Raw genomic sequence first — 19,459 nt, 5'->3', positions numbered from 1 at the left:
TTTGGCGAATGGAAAAGTAGTGTGGCTATATAGTGGATGATGGGGAAATTACAAAACTAAATTCCTCACCAGGTAACTGAAGCTCTAATACCAACTGTTGACGCTATCTCTCGTGGCCCGATCTTCTGGTGAAGGGATAAATCTCGCTTTTATCGAGTGCGACATTTGCGACGTGGCTACCAATAAGAACAAGTCCAGGACGCCGTGCAATCACTACACCATAAACGATGTTGTACCAACCGTGATGCGCGGTTGATGATCCCTGCAATGCAAACTAGAGAACACTGTAAGAACAAGATAAGATGTAATCTAAAAATTGCGAATAGGTAATTAGCACAAAGAAATAGTTGCGATTGACGTGGTAGATCTAATCGACCCGGCAAATCAACACACTAACTATTGGGGGCTCTGAATCTATAGTCGCCGACTAATCGAACGAGGACTAGAGACAAGGTGAATGGCACTTGGCAAAATTCAATTAAACAAACTCCAATTGTTTTTGAGGATGTACAAAGCTATTTATAGAGGAAAATAACGCTAGGGATAAGTGATAATTCGTGGAGGTGAAGGGAGACATTTCCGAGATAGATCTAGTCTATTACAAGACCTAAGTTTGGTTTCAGCAATAGCAATATCTTATTTTCCTCCGTCTATTTGGCAGTCCACTGTCAAGGACGCGTTGCTACTTGCTACCTCCCCCCATCTGCCAGTGGCTCCCCTCATTTCCACCCCCACTTCCGCAGCTTCGCCTTCCCGCCTCACTCTCCCAAAAAACCCACCGCCATGGCGCCGCATTTCGTACTGGGTGAGCAAGCAGCCCGAAACCCTAGCTTCACCTACCTGCCCGCGGGCTAACCATTCCTCCTCCTCCCTCCCCTTGCAGGCCCCGGCGTACCGCAGCAGCTGCTCATCCAGTCGGCGGCCGCCGGCGACCTCCCCGCCTTCAAGAGTGCGTGCTCGCTCCGCCGACCGGGCCCCTTCCTCCGCTGCTTTTTCGCTGTTTTTTTAATCCCTTTTTGGATTGCATGGTTTAGCTGCGTTTTGGTGCTCGATCGGGAGCTGATTTGGGGGTTGGGATGTGTGTTTTTTTTCCTTTATCCCCGATCCGCTCGCAGAGTTTGCTCGTATGCTGGACGGCGGGAAGGGGCGGCTCAAGGAGGCGGTGGAGGCCGTGAAGAACCGCGGCGCTGGGGCTCTGCACCAAGCCGCCCGCTACGGGAGGACCGCGATGTGCGCGTACATGGTCGAGGAGCTCCAGGTGGACATCGACGCCGCCGATGAGTTTGGTGATCTCTTCGCCTCCTCTCGTTTTGTGGAAGAGGAATCCCCGTTTTTTCCCTTTTTTTTAATTTTTTTTTTATAGATTGAGGTCTTAGTTGCGCCTCCGTGAGTTGGAGGCTTTGCAAACACTACAGCCGTACAGTCGATTCTCGGAGTTTGGGGTTAGTTGGATTTACGTTACTTTGACGTGCTTAGTTCAACCGAAAGAGTTACTAGTACTGTTACAGGCATAACGCAACTCGATGAGGTAATTAAATTGAGCAGGTAATTTCTTAATTCTGATGAATCATCTTTAAAAACTTATTATTTTAGTTTTGTTCTTTTGGCGCTTATCAAGCTGAAATTAAAAGTATGCACTTTTGTTTTACCACATGTCAGGAAATCTACTATCCTATACTTTCACAAGGCAATCTGAAAAATGATCAGTGTGGATTTTCTTTTGCTTGTTACAAGAAATCTGATTTTTTTTTCAATGATTCCAATAGGTGCTACGCCTCTTGGTTATGCAATTTATGGTGGGATTGTGGATACTGTGAGCTATCTTCTTGATCATGGTGCAAATCCAGATAAGCCAAATGAAAAAGGGTGTACCCCTCTCCATCTAGCAGTTGAACAAGGTCCCTCTCAATGCATTTCCTTTATTTTATATGTGCATGGCTGCACAACACTGTTTTTTATATTATTTTTTATTGTTAGGAGAACTGCAAATAATGAAAGTTGCAAAAAATGTAGGTTATCCATTATAAATTCGGAATAGGAAATGACCCATGTAATATTGTTATAAATGGTTATGCTAATTATTATGCTACTAATATCACTCCCACTAGTATTTTAGCACTCTAGTGCTAAACTTCTTCTAATCTTTTATGGCCCTTTTGCATTTCTTCATCTTCCATTTTTAGCTGGGGATGCCATCATTTCCTTTCATATTCCCCTTCCCCCCTTGTCGCTAATGTGTTTTTGTGAGCCAAAGAAAAGGGAATAAGAGAATTGAAATAGATTAGAAAGAGTAGGGGGAGCATTGAAGTTGCTATCTTTTGTTTTTTGAAATGATCACGTATCCTTCACAAGTACCTGTTTAGCATTCATGTACACAGTTGTGTTCTATACAATGAGCATAATGATATGTGCTGGGCATGTTAGAGATGTAATAGATATGTTCTTGTTCTTTTTTTTTTCGAGTGGCAGCTATGTATGTCTAATCACAGAACAACTATTACCTGGATGAGGTGGCACCTAAGGTTGCCTGCTAACTGTCTTTCATTGTTGTCAACTCTAAATCTTTGACAGAATTTGTACTGTTACATACATTTTTACTATTTGATAAGTTGGGGAAGCTTATGCATGTTGTTAGAGAGTAACTAGTATTAGTTAGCTGAAGCTAAACAATAATGCATTTAACAACTTAACCAGTACTTGTTGGGTTATAGTTGATGGCAACTATTACTAATTTGGGGAGCTAACAACTTATATTAGTATTGTAACTGTTGCTCTCATCACTAGTTGTCAAAACATGTGAGCACGGGCCCATTTGTTATTTCTCCTGGCACAGAAGATATCAGTTAAAACATGGTTCAAAATGGACATTAGGTGGGAAAAAGGTATTGTCTCTGTATAGGTAATAAAGTTACTAGATTTCACCAATAAAACTGTTGCAGTGACAAATAGCTTGCTATATATTCTACATCGTTACACACTTACACTAATGGATACTCAATATTTCTAATTCAGGACATTGCGAGATAGTAAAGGTCTTACTGGTGAAAGGTGCTAATGTTGATTCATCTTCTGACCATGGGACACCACTGCATGTTGCTGCCTCAAAAAGTCAGGATGGTTGTATGAAGATTTTGTTGGACCACCATGCAGATGTAAGCTTTGTTATATGCTTTTCTTCCCTTGCTTGCCGCTTACATTAAAATAGTTCATGCTACGAGATAATATATTTTAATTTCATCTACATTCATGTAAGATTGGTCTATACTCTATACTTGGTAGTGGTTTGCCAGGCTGTGTACAGACTGAAGTTGTTGGTTTGGTTTATTATATATTGCACACAGGCTTTTGGTTTGTTGTTTGATCTGATAGAAAATGTCTATTGCTGTAAATGTCACAAGCAATCAATTTCTTACCCTGAAAGGAATGCCAGCGATGAAAAAATTCAGGTCATTTGGATGGAATGAGTATTTTCAACTCCAAACAAAACAATTATTTAGTTGTAAATATGGATGAACTAAAAAGAAACCTATTTATAGTGCAATGTCAAGGCCTTTGAGGCTAGAGGAGGTACTCAACTGCTGCATAACATTGAGGTCTTTGTTGACGTTTACGACGGCCCTGCCCTCCATCTGATGGAAGGCTTGCTTATTAGCAATTGGTTGCATCAAGGAGTTGAGATGTTGGAAGACAGGATAATAAATTTTGGCTTAATAATGGGGAGAGAGGAAGTGCAACTTCGGTGGAGTGACCTGGGTGAAGCATTTCTTGACTTGCTGCTACAGTTAGAAAATCCAGATCGGACCAGCAGTTTGACCAGAAAAAGCGGGACCAAGAGCCTTGGTGGGTCTGCTCCAGCCAATCGGATAGTTCAAGCAATCGGTCCATGTTGAATCAGTAAAATACTGGTTAAATTACTGTTTTTTATGTGAACCATCTATGATCAGACTGGTGCAAACTACCCTCTGTTGCGTAAAATTGCAAAAAAAATGCGTATAGATTGGTTTGAATGCATGCCCTGCTTGCATTCAGTTGCCTGCCTTGCCAACTGTGCCGCATGTGCTATTGTGACATAATAGTACTCCCTCTGTCCCACTCACTAAGGCGCGGTCAAACTTGGCATGGTCTTTAAGACTAATCTTTGACTTCAAATTTCTCATATACTATAATATTTGTAGCAACAAAATCATAATCATATGAAAGTAAATTTAAATGACAATCCAATGATATTATTTTCATCAAATAAAATTTAATTTACAATAAACTATTTGTTGGTCAAATATTTGAAGAGTTGAATTTTAAAATGCGTGCGCGCCTTAGTGAGTGGGACGGAGGGAGTAGTATTATAGTGAAAGAATAAGAGGAAACTAATTAATCTGCATTTATTGTACCCAAATACCAAGACAGCGATAAATTTAAAGGTTTTTTTATTGTTCTTATATGATAGGTTAGAGTAAATGTGATTTGTAAATCACATACCTGCACTGGAATTTAACTGTGTATAAATGTATGTGTTGTTTTGTCTGTCAGATATACAAAAAATATCTAAAACAAAACATGTGGTCCAACTGGTGACCCAGTGATCCAGGGCTGAGTATACGATCGTGTTGGGTCTGATAACTATGCTTTATATGATTTATGTGCTTTTGCATGGTACCTATATATCTGCAAACTTACTTGTGATTTTGGTGACATGGTTTGATATTCTTTTTATACCTCTTTCTTTGTCCGCAAACCATCTTCTACTTTCGACATGTATGGGCACTAATTTTTCTTAATTGTCTTATTAGTGTAACAAGACATTCTCTACAGTTTGTACACCTCTCATTGCTGCGATGATGGGTCGCTCACTGAAATGTTGTAAGCTTTTGATTGAGGTGATATACCTTGTTCTTCAAATCCAAACTGAAATTACATTATTGAACTCCTCTTTAGAAGGCAAAACTTGGTGGATATTTAAGTTTTAAATATTGCACAAATCATGACATGCTTATTTAGAGAAAGTATCTGCATTTGTTTTTTGTTAGGCTGGTGCTGATGTTAAGGGTGTTGGTACTTTTACCCCCTTAATAGTTGCTGCAACTGAAGGCTTAACTGATTTCTACAAGTGCTTACTGGAGGGTGGTGCTGATCCTGATGTGCCTGATAAAGTAACTCTTTTCCTTTTTCACTGAATTTTCTTCACTGCACATCGAGTGGTTGTTTTCACTCATGGAAATTATATTATTGATATTCATATCTATCAGATGGTCTATTTTATGATCTCATACTACTATTCGTCTAATGTTTTATTGATAGCTATGTAGATGCATTAATGACAGGACTGTAGTGTTGACACCTATTGAGGTTTTAGCACAATGCACTGTTCCTCACGTTCTTTTTTCCCCTCTTAGAGAAACATACTGTTTTTTCTGTTAAGAATGATTTGTTAATTTTATGTTTGAATTCAAACTATCCTAGTTGCTCATGATACACAATAATTTGTCTATTAAGAATAATTTGCTCATGATGCCCATGCACATAATTTCTAGGTGCACAACCGAGCAATTACACTTGGATTAGTTTCAGATTTACAGTACACGTTTTTTAGATGGTTTATAATGACAAGCTGAATTTATGCATGCAATATATATATTTTTATAATAATTGCTAGTCAATTTTACTTGCAACTTTACCAATCAGTCATACTTGCTGAATTACTTGCATGCAATCTCTAAGCTAAATTATGAAATAAGGTTGCACTAGTATATTAGAAGTTCTAATGTCAGCCTCACAAATGGTGTCATATGCTATGTTATGGTTGAAACCTCAGCGGCATGGTGTAGGTTCTTATTTCAAGAGTGTTTTTTTATTGTGCTATGGTATATATCTTCTAGCTTTTCAGAAAAGGATTTTTTTTCTTTTGAAATCATACATGGATTGTGTGTAGATCTGTGTGCTGGTTTATATGCATGCGCCAGAAATTTCTAATGAAACTGACACTCACTTTGCTTGGCTTCACAGATGATATTATACTGTTTAGTTATTTCAGTAAAAAATACCAATAAAAAGTTAATTTTGCACTGGAAATGCTTAATGTGTAAGTTTTTTCCCTAAAAAAAATGTGTATAAGTTTTGAGCTTTAGATGACTCGAAATCTGCTTAGATAATTTTCAATGTGTTATTCAACAATTTTGGTGATGTGATGAGCAACATTCTTTCTCGTCTTGTTTTAGTCAGATATTTTATATGCTCATAGCTTCCACAGTAAGATGCAGCATTAAAGGGTGCATCTCACTCGTTTGAGCTGTAACATGTAATGTCTAAAATTCATTCGTACCAGCTCTTGTAGTGAACGCCTGGGATACATGCTATATTTATACCTTTCTGCACTTGTTAATATCTCTCCCCTTAGTAAACTGTCCTGTTCTATTTTTAAACAGTTTGGGTTTCTGCCCATAGAAATTGCTGCACGTCAGAACAGGAGGAAATATGTGGAGATCCTACTTCCAGTAACTTCTCGTATTCCATCTGTGCATGATTGGAGTGTTGATGGGATGATTACTTATGTAAACAAACAGGTGGAGGTATGAACTAGGTCACCATTGTAATATTTAAGGCTGCTACCTAAATACCCATGCATTTGCTGCGTATATAATAAAATAAAATCGTACATATCCTAATATTGTTTGCAATAATGCTATCTTGCGTCAAACAAGCCCTTCACTTTTATTTCAAGGATTCATGGTGTTTACACTTGCTAATTGTAAAATTATCTATTTATAGAGGAACTGTAAAACTAACTACATGTATGTATGAAAATATGTCTGGCTACTTGAACCTTTTCATATTAAGTTGTGATAAGAATGCAAAACAATTAAAAACAGCAGATGGAAACTTTAATATGTTATATTAAGGAAAAAATCAATGTGCTGGTGGTGGGTGGCAGATTCACTATCACAAGTCCACAACCACTTGATTTTTGGAGTATAGATGTTATTGCTTAGTATTAAGATTGCCTAATTTGCACTAGAGCATTTTTTGTATATAAACTCTTAAAATACATCTCCCTGACCAGGGTTTTCAATTTCGAAATGGGATTTTATGCCGGGGGTGACCGAAATTACCCAAATTTTGGAAATTTCTGGCCGAAATTTTTTGAAAATTTGACTGAATTTGAATGAATTTTAATAAAATTTGACCAAATGCTGGTGGGGGGCGAAATTACCGAAATTTCGGAAATTTCGAACCGAAATTTCAAACCCTGTCCCTGACTCAAGATTGATACAAAATTCAAATCTCTACTGAAAAGGGCAACACGATTGGTTAGTCATAAAAAAAATTATCCGTATGCAATTGTAGAAAAAATATTAAAGGATCTAGAAGCAATTGTAGAAAAAGAAATCAATTATCTGTATGCTTCGTCTCTTGGTAATTGGTATGCTTCTTGAAGTTTCAACTACTGCTACTTGAAGTGTAACAGCCTTTTATTCTCCTTTTCGCCTTTTCAAGTATGACTGTGTATCATGAACTCTCTTGTTTCTTTTGTACAACCAAACTGAAGTTGTTAGATCAATATAATTGGTGAAAATTTGGGGTGTGCGCTATGTTGAGGTGGATTTGAGATTTTTGTTTTCCATTCCATTGTCTTATTGTCATGTCACCAGTGTCCTGTTTGTTGACGATCATTGAGTGAAAATTCCCTTACGCCTGGACTTCTTTTTTTTTCTCTAAAAAAATCTTCTTGTCTATGAAAGTAAATTTAAATAGACATGCAGATGATGCAATCCTTCACAAAAGATTCTTTGTTTGCATAGATCCATCCAAATATCTTTTGAAGTGAAGGGGATGGATGTAGAGCTCACAATCATCAACAAGCCATTTAATAACTACAAATTAAGACAATATGGATGCATATTCGAAATATGAATCTAGTAGACCATGGAAACTAGTGCAACCTTTCTACCACTAAAGTTGAACTGTTGTATTTGTTGTTCACACTTTACAAAGATTAAATCTCAGAATGCGGTATGACCAAAAAATCTACGTACTGATTAGCTCTTTATAACTTCCTTTACATGCTTGTCCTCTACTTTATTTCATCTGCTTCTTTTCATTATTTCAGGTTGACCCTTTCTTCAAAATAAGACCAGCTGATCTGAAGTTGGAAGGAAATAGGGCATACATGAGAAAAGACTATCTTACTGCCGCAAAACTCTACAATATGGTATTGCGTTTCACCCTATTCTATTACCCAACTCTTGTATAATGTGCCAACTCATGATTTGATGACCTGCACCGTTTTGAATCTCTAGCAAGAATTCAAATTAGAGTGTAATTCATGTTTGGGAGAATTGCAAATATACCACTACTTTCACCCTCTAATTCAAAATAGCCATTATAAAACCATCAATTGCAAATTTGCCACTTAAATCGGTGCATGTACATGGCGTATGCCATTGCCGTTTGATTTGGTGCAGTTAAGGGGAAACTAAAGTAAAAAACAAGGGTAACACGATAAGACTATTTTATCTTTCTCAGATTCAATCCCCTATCGGCTCTGTTATGTGTGCTGTGTGCACAACAGAAGCTAGAAACAATCCCTTCTCACTTGATGAACCCTAAAACCCAAATCCCCCATCCCTTCTAAATCACGAACAGATCAACCAAAAATCGCCCTTCTAAATAAGAACAGATCAACCAAAAATCGGTTGCAATGAAGTAGGGGATGACAATGGAAGAGCTCATGAATGGGTAAGCGACGGCGGCTGGGTGTCGGCGATGGCATGTGGTGTCGGCGGGCCCTGTGGCAGCAGGCCGATGGGCGGCGGCAGCAGGCAGCGGCAGCGACAGCAGCAGCACTAAGCGGCGTCGGCGGCAGCAGCAGCAACAACAGCAGCACCAGCACCATTACCAGGAGGCGGCGCCGGCTACACCATCGGCAGCATGTGACGGCGGTAGCATGTAGCAGCAACACTACATCAACAGCAGCAGCAACAACCAGCAAGTTAGACTGTGGAACTAGGTTGTTACAATGCTCATGTTAAGATGATGTCTATGTCAAAATGATGTCAACTTTGCAATTTGTGGCATGGGCATCCTTGTCCTAATTTTTAGAAAAGCAGACCTTTTAACCCCGTTAGTCTAAGCTGTCAATCCAATGGCAAGTAGATTGGGTTCAAACTGGCTTCGGTGGCAAATTACCAAATACAGTTTTTTCAATGGCAAATTCATAATACCGGTTCAATCTAATGGCAAATATGCAATTGACCCTTCATGTTTTTATTAATTCCTTTACTGCTTTAATTTTAAATTATCTTGTGTTTTTACATTTATGTTACTATATACAATACTAATTTCCTGCAAGGTCTGTTAACGAAAACAATCCTAATTGTAATAATGAGCCAATACAATGTTTGTACTACTTTTTGCCTATTTGGTAACAGCAATACATTAAGCCATTAAGGGATGCACTTGGCATTCTTGGCAACTCTTTGTTACAAAATGTCAAATGGGATTTTGTAACTTGTATATGTTTGTGTTTCGCTATAAAAATCTAATCTGATGTTGACTTTGTATATTTGCTATGTCCCAATGTAGATTTTCTAGACAACTTTAGTTGTAGTGATGTCACACCAGAATGTTCATCTGTTACAAAACCACTTCAACGGTCATATCTCTCTGTTGGATTGGAAGCAATTGTGATAATTGTTGGTATTTTCTAGGCGATCGAGCACGACCCTGAAGATATGACCTTGTACTCTAACACGAGCGTTTGCTGGCTTAAGATGGGTAAAGGAATGAATGCTTTGGAAACTGCTCAAGTTTGCAGGATATTGCGCCCTGATTGGCCCAAGGGCTGCTACAGGGAAGGGACCGCTCACATGTTCTTGAAGGTGAGATGTAATATTCTGTTTGATTTTACTTCTAAGCTACCGCTATTTGCTCTGGCAAAATCGTTTTTTTATTCATAAACAACACTTATTTTGTTCTCAGGACTATGAAAAGGCCTGCAATGCATTTCTTGATGGTTTCAAACTGGACCCAGCGAATATTGAGATTGAAAATGCGCTACGGTAACGTACTTTATCTCTTGTCCATGTGAAACCTTCGGCAAACATGCTTCACACTGCTACCAATAATACTACCATGATATGATACACATCGCATCTGTGGTTCCACGCCAATACATACATATGCTGTACTTTCCTGCTGAATTGAATCAGCTAACATCTTGTGACCTGCAGAATGATCATGCCCCAATCCTCTTTGCATATACCGTATGTTTCCTCTTTGTAGAATAAGATTGTCTTAATCTTACTGTGCAGGGAGGCTTTGAAATCATTGAAGGCGTCTCGTGCTGCTTGAATTGCCTATCTGTTCGAGAGAGAACTAACTTTTGTACATGAGTAACACTTGTGTTTGCAAAGCCGTCAGCCATGCCACTAGTTGCTGAAGGTTTTCACCAGGTTCATGTATTCTGTGACTCCCATCAGACCACCAGCTAGTATCAATTACACCGTATAATTATATCTTAGTACTTTTTTTACTTGCGGAGAATAGTATTATCGCTGATTATGAACAAACTATTATCACTGATTATGATACAAATCTATATTGTTAGTTGTCGACCTTGTCACTGGGGTAATCAAGCAATTGATAAATACTAGACTTTATTATGATTATATTGTTTTATTATACCCGCATTAATTACACGATAAATACAGTAATAATTACAAGAACAGCAATGGATGATGCACTGCATCCGATCTACAGGAATTCTATAAACGGAAGTCTACAGTACTACACTAACACACTACGCTACTCTAACTCTAATTAATACTAGATAGATCCATGGCGGCGCCGCCGCCTCCCCTGCTTGGCCCTGATCCCCACGGACCATCACATGACATCGCGCGCCGCCGCCGCCGAAGTCGGGAAGCCCTGCTCCTGGACGACGGCGACCGTGGCGGCGCGGCGGAAGGAGGAGCAGCAGGGCGAGGACGCGCAGCCCCGGCGGCGGCGGAGGGCGAGGCTGCGCTCCATCACCGCCGACGACCACCCGCAGGCGTCGGCGTCGGCGTCGTGCTCCTCGCTCCGCGGGAGCAGGTGGCCGTCGCGGGCCCTCTTCGCGGCGCCGACGCGGTCGTGGTCGGAGGCAGCAGCCGCGACGGAGACGACGCCGTCGATGGTGGACAGGGCGACCGCGGGGGAGAGCGCGGCCCGCAGCATCAGCAAGGCCATACCCGGCCGGTGGGGACGCCTCGGAGGGAAGAGGGATCGAAACCCTAGGGTGGTCGGCGAGGAGGGAAAGCGAGATGGAGGAAACCCTAGGGCAGAGAGAGCGAGCTGAGAGGTGGGTGGCGGCGCTGTAGCGGGAGAGGAAACCGTTGCGCGGATTTGGCTTTAGATTTATGGCTCGATGATTTGGCTCCAACTCGGAAGCCGTATCTGTTTCGGAGCACCCTGTGTCTCTTGCCAGCTTGGTCGGTGCAGAGGGCAGACCAAAGCCGGTACCGATTCGGCTTGGCTCGGGCTCGGCTGGGCTAGCCGGTGTGCTACAAGCCGAGCCTCTCGCTAGTCTGGTGATTCGGTCCCGATGTTTACCTTTTTTTTTTTTTTTCCATTTTGGGATTGTCCGGTATCTTTTGGGATAAGATTAGAATTGCGAATAAAAAGAACAGGAGAATAAAGAGGTAACTGTGAAAAGTTTCACAGGGGCGGATCTAAGATTTTACGATTTTAGGGCGATGGTGCCGCTACTAACTTATAGTGACTATTATATCCTTTAATTAACCTAAAACAAGTATAAAAAATAACAAAAATTTTGACTAGATAAAATTGAATTATATTATCAAAAATGATATTTCGATCATATATATATATATACTTAAAAATACATGCCTACAAGGCTATAAGTAAACATTGCCAATATTTTTCTTACGCGAACCTAATATTGTGAAAAAAAAAAAATCTCTAAGAGACTAGACCAATTGTTATAGGTTGTAAAAAAGAAAAGGTCTTCCAAATAGGTCCTAAAGAATATTTCCAAGTGCTAAAAATCTCTAAAACTCAAAATCCCAAAACGTAAGTAATCAACTGAAAAAAAGCGTGTGCATTCAGTTAGATTTTAGAGACATTAATTGGCTTGCCAGCTTGGTGAGTAGGTTAGAACGAAACTAAGTTGAAATCACATCAATAATTGGCCATTTTGGTAGGTAACAACAAACAAAATCTCACAAACATTGCTCAACGCTACTACTATCTATCTCCATTTCAGGTTATAAGACTTTCTATCATTGTTCGCATTCATATATATACTAGTGAATATATATATATATATATATATCATATATATGCGTCTAGATTTATTAACATATATATATATAAATATAGACAATACTAGAAAATTTTATAATATAAAAGAGAGGAAGGAATTAGTACTTTTGAGTAGCGACTCCAATAGCAGTTTTGCGGAAGGAGAGCTCGCAGACGTACAGGACCTGCTGCTGCTCTCCTGTTGTCACTAATCAACTTTTTTACTAGCCAACGCCCAAAACAATCCACTGATGTCACATGGTCTAGCTTACCGGTGTCACTTGTTGTTAAATTCACATACTCCCTTCGTCCAAAAAGACTCAATTCGTGGATTTTTACGTCCAACGTTTAACCATCCGTCTTATATGAAATTTTTTATGATTAGTATTTTTATTACTGTTAGATGATAAAACATGAATAATACTTTATACATGACTTATCTTTTTAATTTTTTTCATAATTTTTTCAAATAAAACGAACAGTCAAACATTAGACACGGAAACCTAGGAATTGAGTTTTTTGGGACGGAGGGAGTAGGTACATGGACTGAGCTAGCTCCGCCCCTGAAGTTTCATGTGGCTTTCCGATGCTAAAATGTTGGGAACAAACAAAGTGAGCGTAGCTTAATTAGTTATGTTTTTTAATCAATTATATAGACTTAAATCCTAGATTTGATACGGGTGCTTAGGGCTGTCAACGAGTCGAGCTCGAGCGAGCTCGTCTACCTAGACTCGAGCTCGATACAAGCTCAAGACAAGCCTATAAAATGTTCGAGCTTGACTACTACGCTTGACTTTTAAGTAAAACAATTTATATTTCAAGGATAATATTTAAAAGTAATTGATTTCTAGTGCACCATATTAATAGAAGAGAAAAAAAGGAATAAGATGAATATATGATGCCAATACAAGGCACTTATTTAATATCCTAATTTATTAAATAACAACAAATATCATATATTACTAATTTCGTTGGAAGCTCGAGCTCAGCTCGACAAACCTTGTGAGCTTTGTGAGAGGCTCGGGCTTGGCTTGTATAGAGCTCGAGCCAAGCTCGAATCAAGCCTTGGACGAGTCGAGCTCAAGCAGCTCGCGAGTCTCAAGCTTTTTTGACAGCCCTACGGGTGCTCGTATTTATGACTAATTATTATTTTAGAGGTATGTGACATATCCATCGACAACGAGGCATCTGTGTTGACTTCGTCAAACTCAAGATACGCTGGTCCAGTTTTTTGGACGTGCTCATGTAGATAGTGTGTGTGTTCATATATGTGGGCGTACATGTACTGTGGGCGTATGTACTTGTACTGTAAAAAATATTATGAATAAGGATTTTGTTTTGATTTTCCAAACCATGGACGGCTAGTATCTTTTACTGCACCCAAATTTAGATCATGTTTCCGTTGGTATAGTCATTTTGAGCTGACATGTCATATTGAGATTTCTTTTTCAATCCATCGTCCGTCTCAAAATATGTAGCTATTTTTAGCATTTAGATTTATCTCTTCTCAATCTATTTCCATGTTTCAATTAATCACAACCATCTCTTATTTACTTTTCTCACATACTTTATCATTTAAACCAACAACAACCATTTCTTACATCAATCTTAACCCTTCCAAAAATAGACAGCATAAGTAACTGTATCTTATTTTGAGTCAAAGGGAGTAATATAGATGATTTAAATCTTTGCTAGGATTAGGTCTAAATTTATAGGCCGGGGGTTTGGCTCCATATTTGGAAAGTGGATCTAGTTCGGGCTCGCATGGCATGCTACGGTACAAAGTGTCATGACCAGAATTAACCCAACACGCATTCCATACGTGCGTGTATTATTCCTTGTCCCAGGAGGCAAGGTACACTAAAAGTTGATACAATTCAGAGTTTAACAAGCGGAAGCGTAAATAGTTAATTTATTACATGGGCGACGAAGGCCCAACACACTCGAAGATAAACGAAAAACAGCGGAAGACTAGGGCGACGACCACAGGCGCTTGACGGCAGACACGAGCTAGACACCAAAGCCTTCATCCTCTAGGAACTCCTCTTCTGGGTTGGGGAAAAATTGAGTAAGATTGAGTACAACCACCGTACTCAACAGGACACACCCACAAATGCAGAATAAATGCAACGGAGTACAAGGGGGTTATAACATAGGGGTTAGGATTTGCAGTAAACAACATTTAGAAGACATTTAGTTGCTCAGGGCCATTTTGTAAAGGCGATCCTAAAGCTACACAGTGTTATTAATCAAGGCCGTGAACCCACACGAACCTGCCTTAACCTAAGGCTTATGATGATTCAGACCGAACTGGCAACCAGACCTAGGTCCTAACCCAGGTCCCAGCTCGTCCCAAGCCAACCCAGGCCAACCATATCACCTTTTAGTTGTTTAAGCAAGTTTTAAGAAATAAACCACTAACTTGGGTACATTGCTAGGCTTGCCCATAAACGAGGGCGCGACTATTCGAATAGATTATACTTTGATCAGAGGTGTACATCTTTACCCACAATACATGTCTTTCTCACGTGTAACCACGCGCCACATACCACCATGGCATACGGACGGAAGACGTGACATAGTTCCCAACCCATCCTAGCCATAAACAAGAGTACCGACCCAACCCTGGCTATGGTCGGAATCCCGAGACAGGTAACCAAGGGTGAGCCCGTAGCAGCAGGACACTGGCCCTGTGCCATGACATCTCGACTACCGGGCCGTAGCTCGTGTAGCCTTCATTTGTCCTAGAGATGTCCATCGAGCCCTGACTTCATCCATCCCTATCCGTGTACTATTGCCCATGACCAGACTGAGCCACAAACTATGCCTTACCCACTAGACATGTGGAAGTACGGTAGTGCTTTGCAACAGAGGCTCGAAGACCGGTCCTTATAGCGGCCGAGGTGCTACTATCAAAACCATGCACCTCGAGCCAAGCCTAAAACCATTTTTGGGGTTTTGAACAGAGGAGAAGGTGTGTGTCCAGTTCCACATAAGCCAACCATTCCATAAGGTACAAATGATATGAGAACTCCCAAAGTCTAGAATTATAAAACCACCTAAAGTTTGTCTAATTTAAATGGTGAAGCATCTACCTAAAATTGGTACTAGTGTGACCATAATACAGTACACACCAGTGAGGTTTTGGTTACTCTAGGGTGAGCAAGGTAATAACAACAATAACAATAATAATAAGGTCATAACAGAGGTCAATAGGCATGGCTAAGTAAAACAGTGATAACGCGGGAATTTAAATAAAGCGATAATGCATTAATTCAAAACAAAATAATTTTAAAGCATGGGGCAACAATATGTTCAAAGGAGATGTGACTTGCCTTGCTCGCTTTCCCAAACGTCGGCTTCAACCTCCACGTAGAGCGGATCTTCCGAAGTTGCAGCGTTACACGACCAACGGAAAGGAAAAAGGCTTTTACTCTAATAAACTCCATATAACAAGCAGAAACAAAGCACAAAAATGGGTTCTTGACTCCATAAGGAAAAATTAGAGACTTGAACGGTCCAATTCCGAGTTCAAACGACCAAGTTATGGCCATTTGAAGTTTATATGCTCTTTAAATGAATATTTACGAATTTCTTCATTTAAATTTTAATTAAAAATGAGTTTATTGCGTCAGTCGAGGAGAGGGGGTGCACGGACCGGGTCCACGGGAGTGGGGCCCACGCGGCAGCCTCACGGTCCACGGTGGACCAGGTGCACCCAGGCTCACACCGGCCGGCGCCGTGGGCCCCATGCGTCAGCCGCACCCGAGGGCACGGGCGGCTGACGGCCGGGCCCCACGCGGCGGCCACACGGCGCGCCTGGAGGTGGCCACGTCAGCGCGGCCGGTGGGAGGCGGCGCCCGCGCCCCTATGGTCGCCGGCGGTGGCCATAGGTGCGGCGGAGCGGCGGCCGAGAGAGAGGAAGGGATGGGGGAAAGGAGGCGGCGGTCCACGGCTCACCCCGGGCGACGGCGGCGACGGAGGAGGCGGTTGGAGCGGAGGGAGACGGTGGTGCGGCTCGGGTCGACGGGGACGGCGGCGTTCCAGTGGTGGGCGAGCTCGGCGAGGCGGTGGACGGGGTCGGCGGCGGTGCGGCGAAGCTGGAAGAGGCGACGCCGAGGCGGGGGACGGTCCCGGCGAGCGGCTAGGCCCGCCGGAGGTCGACGGCGATGGCGGAGAGAGGGGACGACGGCGCAGGCGCGAATTCGACGGGGAGAAGGGGCGGCAAACGGCGGAAACAGAGAAGGGAGGTGCGGGGAGGGTTTAAATAGGGTCGAGGGAGAGAGAGGGCGGCCGGAGGGGAAGGAAACCGGCATGGTGTCCCGGTCGTCATCAATGGCGCTGCTGAGATTTGCGGGAGCAAATCCGGCCGTTTGAATGTGGGAGGGGGAGGGGAAAATGGGGGGAAAGAGAGAGGGAATCACGGGAAACATTTCCCCCCTCTTAATTGCACGCGGGAACGGCCGGGGGCGGCGGATTTGGAGGCGGCGGCGGCACTAGGCGTGGGCGGAGGGAGCGGCGGGAGGAGGGTGATGACGGGTGGGCCCCACCCGTTAGCGAGGGTGGCGGGCGGGCCCGCCCGTCAGCGGGGCGCGTGCGGGGAGGGGCCGCAGGGAAGAGAGAGGGGGGATGGGCAGAATTCGGCTGAGAGAGAGAGGGTTTTTTTTTATAAAACCTTTTTAACTTTGTTTATTCCTTCATAATTATTATTTGTGCTCTGAAAATTCTACTAAAATTTATTTACACATTTTAGGCTTTTAGGAAATATATAAAAATCCTCCAAGCCTTATTTGACTTTTAACTTTACACATTTTAATTTTTGGAGGCTTTCAATTTGATTTTAATTGTTATATACATAATTTTAAGGATATATTTTAGGGTCGTTTTGGGACGTGACACAAAGCTTGTTGAGTAGGCTCTGCTTGACTCAGGTTCTTCCTCGGCTTGGCTTGGCTTTGTATTTTTTTAGCCCTTTTTAGATATATCTAGAGTTTCTGGGGAAAGTGATAATATAAAGGGAACTGTGATTTTTATATGTGCGGCAATGTTTCGAAGCAAAAAATCTATTAATTTCTACCAAAATAAAACTGTTAAAGAAAATTCATGGTGCTTATTTTGCCTTTTTATCGTCCATCATGTACGCCGAGTTCAATACGCCCTCAACGTCATCCACATGGCACCGAGATTGCCATTATCTGCATCAAATAAAAGTCCAGATCGAAAGCTTTTTGACTCCACACGTCTCCGTGTTCCCCTGCAACTACTACGACCTTGCCTCCATGTCCCTCCACAACAACAATGACCACGCTTCGCTCCTCATATCCCACTCCACGATCAGCAATGGCTCACAACAACCATCCCCAACTCCACAACGCCTCATGCTCACGGGGTGCTTCCGTGGTGGATCCTCCACGGCGGTCACTGGTGGCAATCATAAAGGGCTTCGTCGCAATGATCTCTTCATCGTTGTCTCACTCCACAACATATAATGGTCTTAGTGTTACTGTTATTCTGCCATGCCAGTCTCTTACTATGCCGTCGTGGTTGGCGTGGTAAAATAATACTGATACGCTGGCCAAGAGGTTTAGTTTTCAGAAATAATTTTGGAAAGGTTTATTAATCTTTACTTATTATAAAAGTTCAAGGCGTTTTTGTCAGAACTTTGAACTTTGGTACGTCATCCGTGTTCCGACTATAAAAGGTAAATAAATAAAGAAAAGAAAGTCCGACTTAATGAGTGATTAAAAAAAAGCTTTCGTCGTTGTCAGTAAGAAAAAAGAAAAAAACATCTCTTATCCGACTCATGTAGAAAAAGGGAAAAAAAATCTCCCAATAAAAAAAAAGTCCGCTTGGTGTTTTTTTTGGCACCGGTATTTTTTTTCCCTTTTTTCTTTGCACGCAAAAGAGTATTTTATACGCATACGCTAAGGCTTTTGGTTTTTTTCCTTTTTATTAATCCGATCTATTCACCGCGCGCCTCAATCTTTTTTGTCGCCGGTTTTTTCTCCCGTGCGCTTTTTGTTTTTCTTATCCGGTTTTATAATCCCATCTGACCCATCTGTTCGCCGCACGCCTCCCGAAGTGAACCCTAGCGCCACGCTGCCGCCATATCGATCATGTGTTTTCTCCTCCAATTTGATTACAAAAATATCCATGATTTTCCCTTAGATTCGGCTTTAATTGCCGGATTTAATCTCTGTTCTACAATTGCCGATGATGACGATAATCTTCCCGGTCATTTTAATCCCGAGTTTTACGCTCTAATTTTGATGAAAACGGAAAGAGAAGATCGAGTGGATAAAAACCCTCGACCAATTTTGCACATGATTATCTTCGGGAGGTTGAAGATGGTAGCATATTCGGGAAGTTGAAGATGGTAGGGTCGAAGAGAAGCAGACTAAATGGAGAGAGAGGGAGCGGACTAGCCTAGCCTGAAAAGGAAGGAAGGCTTTCGGCCAAAAACCCATGAAATGTTTTCATTATTTTTTTAATTATAATCTATAGCGATCCCAATGTTAAGATTTTTATTAACTTTTTCAATTTTAGTGTATAAATAGTGATCCTAATATTTCAATTTATTACTTAGCTATTAGTATATCACTAAAAAAAGTATTTACCCGGACATTTTTCTAGTAAAATTAAAAAGTAAAAAAAAGTCCAAAAAGTAAGAAAATTTCGCGCAATGTCCGCTACACTCGCATACGGCACACGCCGTTCCGTCCGCCTCGCTTCCTTGCTTGGCTCCTTCCCTCCTTCCTTCCCGCGTACGCCTCCCGCCACAACTTGCCCATATCCGAATCCCCAACCCCGCAAACCAAAACCCTACACCACCACCACCACCACCGCCGCCGCCTCCCTCTCCAACCCCGCCGCCCGCCATGGCGCCGCCTCGCTTCCCTCCCTCCTCCTCCGCCGCGCGCCTCCCGCCGCGATCCACACCGCCGGAGCCCAGGCCCAGCCCCCCAGCCGCAGCCGCCGGCGCCGCCGCCCTCGCCCCCGGCTCGCTGGAGGAGGTCCTCCTCCAGGCGGCCTTCGACGGCAACCTCCGCCTCGTCAGGAGTACGCGCCAACTCCGACTGGAGCTCCCCTCTCCGATCGATCTCCCGCTTCGTTCGTCGGTGTCTCGTCGCTGATTTGGGTTCGGGCCGGGGTGTCCCTTGCAGAG

The 19,459-nt window shown here is 42.0% G+C and overlaps 1 protein-coding gene across 5 annotated transcripts; it reads left to right on the top strand.

Moving 5' to 3' along the window:
• Positions 1–705: 705 nt before the first annotated feature.
• On the top strand, positions 706–10,599 carry LOC127762077 (uncharacterized). 5 transcript variants are annotated; one of them, XM_052286430.1, is made up of 12 exons: positions 706–805; positions 884–949; positions 1,116–1,286; positions 1,767–1,898; positions 3,013–3,152; positions 4,788–4,874; positions 5,025–5,147; positions 6,420–6,563; positions 8,102–8,203; positions 9,702–9,872; positions 9,973–10,052; positions 10,305–10,599. In XM_052286430.1, the coding sequence occupies exons 1-12, from the start codon at positions 784–786 to the stop codon at positions 10,342–10,344; spliced, it is 1,278 nt and encodes a 425-aa protein (XP_052142390.1). In that variant the 5' UTR covers positions 706–783; the 3' UTR covers positions 10,345–10,599. The 5 variants fall into 5 exon arrangements, with proteins under 5 accessions (XP_052142390.1, XP_052142391.1, XP_052142394.1 ...); XM_052286431.1 differs by lacking the exon at positions 1,767–1,898; XM_052286434.1 differs by lacking the exons at positions 706–805; positions 884–949 and having other exon boundaries at positions 1,162–1,281.
• The last annotated feature ends 8,860 nt before the right edge of the window (positions 10,600–19,459 follow it).

Source organism: Oryza glaberrima, chromosome 2 (genome assembly GCF_000147395.1).
Source record: "Oryza glaberrima chromosome 2, OglaRS2, whole genome shotgun sequence".
Classification (NCBI taxonomy): domain Eukaryota; kingdom Viridiplantae; phylum Streptophyta; class Magnoliopsida; order Poales; family Poaceae; genus Oryza; species Oryza glaberrima.
This window is presented reverse-complemented; position numbering and strand designations above follow the sequence as displayed.

What these genes read in the sequence shown, in the direction of transcription:
- LOC127762077 (XM_052286430.1), top strand. Translation starts at nt 784, where the DNA reads ATGGCGCCGCATTTCGTACTGG. An exon ending in CGACGCCGCCGATGAGTTTG is followed by an intron (nt 1,287 to 1,766) that starts GTGATCTCTTCG and finishes TGATTCCAATAG; the next exon opens with GTGCTACGCCTCTTGGTTAT. An exon ending in GAGATTGAAAATGCGCTACG is followed by an intron (nt 10,053 to 10,304) that starts GTAACGTACTTT and finishes CTTACTGTGCAG; the next exon opens with GGAGGCTTTGAAATCATTGA.